This window comes from Vitis riparia, chromosome 12 (assembly GCF_004353265.1).
Source record: "Vitis riparia cultivar Riparia Gloire de Montpellier isolate 1030 chromosome 12, EGFV_Vit.rip_1.0, whole genome shotgun sequence".
Classification (NCBI taxonomy): domain Eukaryota; kingdom Viridiplantae; phylum Streptophyta; class Magnoliopsida; order Vitales; family Vitaceae; genus Vitis; species Vitis riparia.
In genome coordinates this window covers 2,054,474-2,064,312 of record NC_048442.1, presented here as the reverse complement: position 1 = coordinate 2,064,312, position 9,839 = coordinate 2,054,474, and the positions used below count along the sequence as shown (strand labels likewise).

Genomic DNA, 9,839 nt, shown 5'->3' with positions numbered 1-9,839 from the left:
ACGATGAATGTTAAACATTGAAGAGCTTCTATCATAGTACAAAATAATGCATCCGCATCAATGAAAATTTCAATTCTTGTATTAATATTTCTGCATAAGATGTAAACAAAAAGGCGGAATTGGATATTCCTCTAGAAGTTGAGATATTTTTAATTATTAAATCAAAACAATGAATTTATTCTAAAGCTTAAATTTCTTTTATCCAAATTGTCCACGCATTTATCGAGTCTCTGTTACATTCATGACTCAACATGCTCAAATCATTCTTAAGTCATTAAATAACAAGTATTAAATTTTATCATAGACACCCTCTTTGTCTAAAACCAGAAACTTACTCGAGCCCCACAAACTTTTTCGAACCTGGGTTCAGGAATGGTGGTTGGGTGAAGCTGGAGAAAGTGAAGGAACCCAATGTTGAGTAGATTTTGCCTGAAATCTTGTTGGCCAGCTCTAGCCACCTCTTATCCCTAGGAGACAGTCCCCATTTAAAGAGGACATCAAGTGGTAGTTGGGGTTGAGTGGGGATTCAAGACATGGGTCCCTACCGTACGAACTGATTTTTTTCTCCTAGCATCAACTGTACTTTGAGGAAAGGAGGCAGCAGCAGCAGCAGCAGCATGTTTTTCATTCCTGACATCATCTGCACTTTGTCTCCTATGCTTCGCCCCATCACTTGAATTGCTGCTGGTGCTTTCTGGTTCCTCGCAATCCTGGAGCTGCTCCAATGCTGCTACAACCTCCGTCATCCTTGGCCTGAACTGGGATATCGTGGATAGGCATTGTAATGCAAGGCTAGCTGCCTTATGGGCTCCCTCCAGTGAGTACTGACCCTCAAGACCGTTGTCCATTATACGGTAGATTTTGCGTTTGTTGCCCAGGTAGGGCTTGGCCCATACAACAAGATTCTGTTTTCCAGGGGGCTGATTCCCGTCCACTGCTCTTTGACCAGATAATATTTCCAGGAGAACAACTCCAAAACCATATACGTCACACTTGGCAGTCAGACGACCTAAAATAAGTAGAAGTGGGGTCAGCATCAGAGGAAACAACATATGAAGAGATAAAGAACACATAACAATAGCAGCCCCTGACAACTCTACATTGAATACCCTATTATTACTTGACAAAAAGAAAATCACCAAAATCATATCAGTCGATTAAAACAATAATATGAAAGAAAAGAGCCTGGATTTGACCTCCATCTACTGCACATCCCTCAAATCAACCATAAATTCCAAATAATTTTCACATGTGAAACAAAGAAGTGCATTGAATGACACCTGTAGCTATATATTCTGGAGCTATATATCCACAGGTCCCCATGACCCTGGTAGAGACATGACTTTCATCACCTGTTGGACCATACCTGGCCAGTCCAAAACCAGAAACCTTTGCATTGTAGTTCTGTGACAAAGAGTCATAAAAAGAGTCAGTGGAAAAGCAAGTAAAGGTTCTGGAATTCATCAAATGCAACCATGAAGAAGTGTGAAGTCTATCTGCTTCACTGATCACATACTGAATCAAGCAGGATATTTGAAGTCTTGAAGTTCCGATGTATCACTTGTTTCTCAGCACTATGAAGAAAAGCAAGCCTTTTTGCAGCACCAAGAGCAACCTTCAAGCGGATGTGCCCAGAAAGAGGTTCTCCTGTTACAGCAAAAGCAACATTAATGAGTCAATCACAAGACATTATCAGAGTTGTTTTGTTCATGTGGGGTCATGAACCAAGGGATGGATAGGAAGAACTCACTCCTGAATAGATGATTCCCCAAGCTGCCTCGTGGCATGTATTCGTACACCAGAAGCCGGTGCTCATCCTCTGAGCAGAAACCTATTAGCTTCACAATATGAGGATGATAAAGCTGTCCCAGACAATTAATTTCTGCCTGAAGGACCGCAAATACCGTAAGAGATTAAGAAAATGGCATCACTTAGCAAACTACCTTACATAATGCAGTTCTGAGCAATGAGAAAATTAAAACTCACAAACCACTCCTTGGGACCTAGTAAACTTTTTAGCTTAAGGCATTTGACAGCAATAACCACACCAGTCCCAGGCTCACCAGCAGCAAATGAATGTTCATCAATCCACCCCTTAAAAACTCGACCAAGAGCACCTTCTCCTAGCAAGCCATCAGCGCGGAAATTCCTGGTGGCCATTTTGAGCTCTGCAAGCGTGAAATTCTTCAAATTTGGGGACTGCAAGATGTCACCCTCACTTCGAGGAGTTGGAGGCACTGAAGCCAAGGAAACCTTGCTAGTACTGTTTTGATCATTTCCGTCTGGGCTAATATATTTTGAACTCACCCCTGCACTTACCAGTTTTTAAGCTTTTAAGAACTGGCTGTGAAAAGAGATCCAGAGAACATTTAGTGGTTTTGTTTGGTCTGACTTGGTTGAACATAAAACATAAGATTGATTCAATTCATTAGCTTTTACTTCTTGTTTGTTTGTTTGTTTTCTTTTTAACTTCCTTAGTTTTCTCATAAATCAACAGAGTGGTTAAGAGTGACAAAAACTACAAATTGAGAACCTGGAAATCGAGAGACAATCTTCATGGCCTTATTCTTGATTTTGTCATTCAATGACTCCATCTTCAACACTAGTTTCTGTTACAACAAAATAAAGCACACTTTGAGATATGTTGCGATCAAATCAAAGCTTTTGATTCAAAGAAAAAGGCAAGTATCCATCAACAATAAGAATAATATCAAAAGGGTATCTCCAGACCCAACAAAATATCATAAAAGCAATTAAAGTGAGAATATACGTTCAAATACAGCAAACCCATAAATTTTATTCAAATTCCTCAATGCTTCTTTTGGTGTCGGAGAACAAGCAGGAAAAGAAACAATAAAAAGTTCAATTCTTTAAGAAAACATAAACCTCCACTTCACCATGCCTAATCGTAGTATAGATGACACTTCCAAAATAGCATGCAAAACCCACAATAATCAAAAGTCCCATTATCCTTTTTTTTTCCCCTCCTTTTCCTTACTTTTCTCACCAACCAAACTAGGATAAGAAAAACCCATCAAAGACATACAAGATTATTCCTTTGAGAAAACAGAACAAACCCAAAAAACAGAAACTGCAAGAAACATTTCCATTGAATTACAAAAATGATCATAGATTGAACTCTGAAAAGAAGAATATCACAGGAAGAGAAGTTGATGATGGGGAGGAGATAACAGAAAGTTCTCTGTAAAAATTAGTGTTTTATATAAAATTGGGTTTAACTCGAAAGATCCTCAATGTGAGTTCCTGTTTTATCTTTAATTACCAATTTCCAATTCTTTGATGGTCCGGTTGGGGCTTGGCGTCTGTTGTGTTGGACTCTTACCATTCACATATTTGATCATGAAGCCTAAAGAAAGTTGAGAATTCACAAAGATAGATAGCAAGTATTAAAAATGTCGAACTGTATCATCCTCTTTTCTTTCAACCTCATCATTCACTTCTCTTGCTGTTTCATGTAAGACATCTCTAACATGTTACTAAAGTTTATATCATTAACTAGCATGATAATCCTATTTGAAAACCATATTTTGCAGAAACAATTCAAGCTATTTGATTTCTTGAAACGAATCTTTACCAATCAAAAGTGATAATATGCAATGTATTATCAATACTACACATATTTCCTACTTTGTGAATTAGATGCTTTGTTCGTGCATGTATTTAACCCTAGACCTGCTCATTAATCATGATTTGACAGACACCCATGGATGAGTAATATGTGCCTATTTTTTGTGACAGATCAGTATTTTTTTTTAGATTTCTTGTATTTTTATGCCAATGCAGTTGAGTTTTAGATCAGCACACTCTTGATATATATGATATAGAAGGCACCTGACAAAAAAAGGGGGCAACACCCAAGAACACATGATGAATAAACACCAAAGATAAGCTAACAAATTTTCATATTATCTATAAAATCCAAAGGAGACTACTTACGAAAGCAGTGTTACCTATCTAATATTGGTTATCATATTATATCAAGGCTAGACTAATATTGAAGCTATGATGTTGTAAATTGCGCTTTCTTCGTTCTTTTGCCTTTAAACCAATTATTGTTTTGCACAGAAAATTGATATAAGATGCCCCTTTCATCTATTTGTTTATCTCTTGCTATTGCTCACATGCTAATGAGCTTTATATCATGTTAGTTCTTTGTAATTAATCAAATGGTTTTTAATGTTAATTTTTGCATCAGGGCTCTTACTTCAACAAGGATGCCAAGATATTATTGATGTTACGAAGCATATACATAAAGATTTGACCACCATTGTCTTACAAAACATATGCATAAAAATTTGGCCATCATTATCTTCCTTTTTGGAACAGTATATGAAATTGGAAATGGAACTGTATTTCTTTGTGAACCATATGTTCCCCTACCCAAAAAAGGGAATAGTTTAATCTCAAATTTGGTTGTGATTGAGTTTGGAAGTCTACACAAAATAGAACACTTATCTCTATTACATTTGTTTGAATAGAATAAATGATAGTAACACTCATATCAGTATTTTCATGGATGTTTCCTTGCCTGCCATGTAATATCAAGCACCAGAAATTAGAGTTGCCATGTTATGTTTAATAGTTTGATCTTACCAAAATAACCAAAATATGTTTATTTATTAAAATAAATAATGAATCAATTAATCAAGTTTTATTTATTAAAATAATAATGAATCAAGAAATATTTTACCTTCCGCCTTTGTGATGGCACACGCTTACTAAGCTGTGTCTCCTTTAAGGTGGTTCCAGCCTCTTCTGCAGGGGCCTTTATGGAGTCACCACCCTCTCTGTGGAACGGGAATGGCACAGCCTCATAAAGCTGCTTTTCCTCTGAGGTGGTTCGTCCCTCTACTGCAGGAGCCTTCATGGAGTCACTGCCCTCTGTGGGAAAAGGCAACGATGCAGGCTCAGAAAGCTGCTTCTCCTTTGAGGCGGTTCCTGTATCTACAGCAGGGGCTTTAATGGAGCCACCTTCCTCTATGGAAAAAGGTGACAATGGCGCAGGCTCATAAAGCTGCTTCTCCTCCAAGGTGGTTCCTTCCTCTACTGCAGGGGCCTTCACAGAGCCATCTGAACCTGTCACTCAGACACAAAAAGCCAAAAATAAAACCAAGTATAAGACAGCAAAATCAAAAGTTCACGAGTTAGAAATTAGGACACAGACAAAGCTAATGGTTTTAGAAATTAGTATTGCCCACCATGTTTTGAAGCATTCAGATGAATGGAAATACTCATTAGGCATTAGAAATTGGGATCCCATGTTCATATAGGGTACGCTGTTGCAACCTTGGGAAATTCAAATCAATCCATTTATATCCATCTTGAGAAGCAGTATGGTACTTCGATTGCAAGTGTAGAGCACACAGTATCACACATGCCCTTTTCAGCAAAACAAAATAGAGGTTTTTTTTCCTTTCTTTGTTCTTTTATTTCTTTATTTTTTTTAATTTCTTTTTCTTGTGGGAAAGCAGCCAAAATGAATCAATTAGCTCAAAAAAGAGGATGAAATATGCTATGAATGCACAAGAACAAGAAATGAAAAACAACCTGACTGTTGAGAAGGCTTTCTCTCTTGCTTGGGAGCCAGACGTTGAATGCCAATTTCTGCTAACTGAGTCATCAAATCAATATCCTGTTCAATGGGGACAAATATAGAATCCAGATTACATGGCAGAACATTTCCAAAGGCGGATGTAGTCCACTTCAATGCCCTCCATAAGTCAGCTTGTCCTATAATGACCTTTAAATTATTACTAGATACCTCCATGTCAGAAAGAGTTTGAAGGCTCGGGCAATTATAGAAGCTCATCCATTCTAATGTTGGAGCAATGCGTACACCACTGGAGATGCTGACCAATTTAGGCATGTAATGAAGTGATAACTTCTTCAACTTTGGAAGGCATGTTAGCCGTTGAAACCATCTATGTCCACCAGGAACTTCATGAGTCACTATGCTGCTGATTTTGGAGCAGCGTTCAACCACAAGCTCCTCTAAAATGTTGAGATTTTGAAGCAAATCCAGAGTAAAAATGGTGGTCAAATAGGAACATGCATGCAATTCCAGAGATTTTAGTTTGGATAGACAACCCCATTGGATTGGCCCCTTCCATATGCTGCGTAAATTCTTCATATAATGAAGCCTCAAGTGTTGAAGTGATCCAAGTATAATTTCCGCATGAACATCTCCACCCTCATCTCCTTGTGTATAAATTTCTGTTCCATCCACAATGCTCTCAATCTCACTACATTCTCCCAACACACAAAATTCCAGGTTCTTTATATTTCCAATCCCAAAGTGAGATAGCTTGGTAAGAGTTAAATGGCGATCCAGGAGCAGAGCAGTAACATATCGGAGTACCTCCTTAATTTCGACCAGGACACCTTCACCATTCACATACTTCAAGCATCTTTCTTGTTGTTCAAATTTTACGGCAATTTCATGTGGTAATCAAGATATAAAGTGGTTGGAGTGGCTGCCGACGATAAATCTGAAGTTCAATAATGAGAGGTTTATTGATGAGGTTCCATTCCCCATGAAGTCAATCAAAAGTATAACTTCTGGCAAGTAAAGTTTAAGAGCCTCCAACCGTTTGAAGCTGCAGACTTCCTTCACAATATCTTTCACTGTCACATTGCAACGCTCATCATCTGGATTCACATGTATGCTCAACTCTTCCAATTGAAGGAGTTTTTATATCACATTTTGAGGAATCATTGTATTTGACCGATTATTTTTTCTACCGTGGTCATTGTACCCATAGAATGACACTTCCAAGCTTTTCAAGTTGGTAAGTCTTCCAACATTCATTGGTAGTTTTATAATTTCTGTCTCTTCAAGATCAACCAACTCAAGATTGTTGAGTTCTCCAACTTCAGGTGGGAGCTCCATGAGAAGTCGACATCCTCTTAAAAGGAAAATCCTAAGTTGAACCAATTTAGAAAGAGATTGCCGAAAAGATCTAATTCTAGTATGGGACAAGTCTAGGATTTCGAGGACAGACATACGAGTTCAAAAAAAACTGTAGGTATAACTCTGAGATGATGATTGATTTGTAAGAACAATGCCTTAAAGTTGAGGACAATCTGGACTCTTTGGTAGCTCAGATAGTTTGTTGTTCATCAGAAGCACCTCATTGGCTTTTTCCCATGCCACGTCGTTTGGTGGCTTAGTTAATCCCTTTCCACCAAGCCAAAAAATAGCGACTTTGTTTCAAGTCCTAATAAATCCAGTAAGGCTTCACGAATTTCACCTCTCATTTGGACAAAAGCAGAATCTCCATTCCAAGAACTCTCTAGCAAGAAGGCATCGGCAAGATTGCAAACAATCTTTTCTCCTTCATCGAGTTTTCCAATTAAGCCACCTGTGATCCACCAGCCAATCAAATTTACTTTCTCCAACTTCCCCCTGTACTCCATGTCCCCAAAGTATTTCAAACAATTTTTTTTTGAATTACCTAAACGTCCACAAATGAATGCTAATGTATTAAGCAAGACTTCATCTTTCATCTGAGATGCAGGTCGCAAGGCTGGTGCATGAGATGCATATTCCTAGATGTGAACCTCATTGACCTCTTTCAAGGCTCTTGCCAATAGAACAATGGCAAGTAAATGACCCCTGCACTCTTTAACAGCATGTATGGCTAGTCATTGAATGACTGAAGAATGCACGACATTGCCAACATTTAAACAAAATAATTCCCATGGTAGCAAATGATTGTCCATGCTAATCTCTAGATCCAATAACATTCTTTGATGAACATTATGAAATCTAGTCATCAAAACTACCTTTTGAATCTTCTTTGAGTTCCACCAGTTGGTCCCCAGTTTATACAATTCCATCCTTTGATGAATGTTTTCTAGAACGATTAAGAAGTTTGTGCCTTTCAAAAATCTGTTTAATTCTGGTCTGGTGCATGTTGAGAGGCCCACTTGTGCTGCAATATTCTCTTCAATAGATGTAGAGGTTGAATGCAATGAACCATCAACTTGAATGACAACATCGAAAGTTTCCCTGATCTTCGGTACATTCATCAATGCTGATGTTACTCTTACCCCATCTCTTCCTAAAATCCCAATCCTTAGCAATTCGGGATTTTCTATTTCTTGTAAAATTTGGCGCATAGCAAAATCCACAACCAAGTTAAGCAATTTCTCTTGCATAGGCCTTTTTTCATCATGCCTTGCAACCCCAGCAGTCACCTCAATTTCTCTGTCATCCTGAGACATTGATAGAGGAATTGCTTCTTGTTTAGTACTTCCTGTAGACAGCGGCCTCAGAGTTACTTCTTTGACAGACATATCACCTTCTAGAGTCTTCTTACACATCTTGTCAATGAGAGTCATTCTTTAGAATGTCATATCTGTAGGGACCCATCCCCCTGATGACACGTGGCACGCAATCCTATCTGGAGTATCTCCATCCGGATTTCCCCAAAAGTACACGTGGCGCGTTTATCCTATCCGGACTTTCTAAAATGAGAAGCACACGACACTCACAAACATTACATCCGGACAACCGACATAACCCATCCGGATATGTTTATCCGAATGTACGACCGCCATAACACATTCGGATAGCCGACATAACCTATCCGGATATGTTTATCTGGATCATTGACAGAAGTAAGCAAGTCTTGCACGTCATCACAACAGCCTGCCATGGCCCATGTTCCGCCACCTGCAGAGTGAAAGGACAGGAATGAAGTGACGGCAAGTCACTTCCCATGATCTCTGACAGTCACGGCGCCTCTCATATCTCTGTCAGCCACCCGTAGGGTGATGATGATTCTGCCACCACCTAGTGGCATCATGACAAGCCAAAATATCTCCCTACCATTAAAGAGGGAAACAGAGCTTCTGGTACTATATATATGAGTCTTCACACAAAGAGGAAGGTAAGCTGGTTATACCTAGTAAAAGGTCAACTGATTATTCTCTCTAACCATGGCTGACAAAACCATCAGAGGGTGTGTCCGGACACCCCGTCCGGACGCCTTTTGCAGGAACAGCTGAACCAGGAATCTATATTGGTTGAGATCGTGCGTCCATCCATTTGGCAACTACGTGGATCACCAGGGACGCGAGTCCTCAACAATATCTGATTTGCTTCAATTGTAAAAGTTAAGAATAGATGTGAATCCAAATGATAAGTAGTGGAATGTGACCATAAAAGATATCTTAAAAGGAAGTTTACAACTTAAAGCGGTTGAAGGCTCTTAAATTTTTCTTGCCAGAAGTTGTTTGTACATTAGATTTATCGTCAACAACATCCATCTAAACTGCATGATATCTTGATTACCACTTGAAGCATCAATTATGTTTGAAGAAAAAGAAAGATGCTTGAAGTATGAGAATGGTGAAGGTGTCCTAATTGAAATTAAGGAGATGCTCCAATATGCTACTTTATTGTTTCTAGAATGTTATTTGGCTATTACAAGTTTTCATAATTCAACATTGGAAATATGAAGAACCTTAAAATTTGTGTATTAGGGAAATATAGTGAGATTCAAACCATTTAAATACAGATAATGAAGAAGTTGTACTTGGCTCATTAGAATATGTGAATCTTCATTATATAAAGAATTTTAAACAGATTTGGATCCAAAAATCTTTGGAAACAGTTCATAATTTTAAAAGCTTTTATAATATTATAATTTTATCTATCAAACTCATCAAGGTCACCCGTGTAGTATTTGTGCAAATGACAAAGGACTTAATTTGAATATTGGAGTTTATTTGACATTGCGACAATTAATATAAGATTGAATAGGATTAGGAGCTTTAGAAATGGTTGGTTTCTTAATGAGGTGTTCTCCACT

The 9,839-nt window shown here is 38.3% G+C and overlaps 1 protein-coding gene across 1 annotated transcript; it reads right to left on the bottom strand.

The window, feature by feature from the left end:
• Positions 1-497: 497 nt before the first annotated feature.
• Positions 498-7,437, bottom strand: LOC117926811 (probable serine/threonine-protein kinase PBL9). The gene is made up of 10 exons (XM_034846100.1): positions 7,272-7,437; positions 5,783-6,012; positions 5,569-5,653; positions 4,712-5,097; positions 2,534-2,609; positions 1,987-2,309; positions 1,751-1,886; positions 1,517-1,647; positions 1,281-1,404; positions 498-1,009 (listed from the first exon to the last, which is right to left on the bottom strand). The coding sequence occupies exons 1-10, from the start codon at positions 7,435-7,437 to the stop codon at positions 498-500; spliced, it is 2,169 nt and encodes a 722-aa protein (XP_034701991.1).
• Between the last annotated feature and the right edge of the window lie 2,402 nt (positions 7,438-9,839).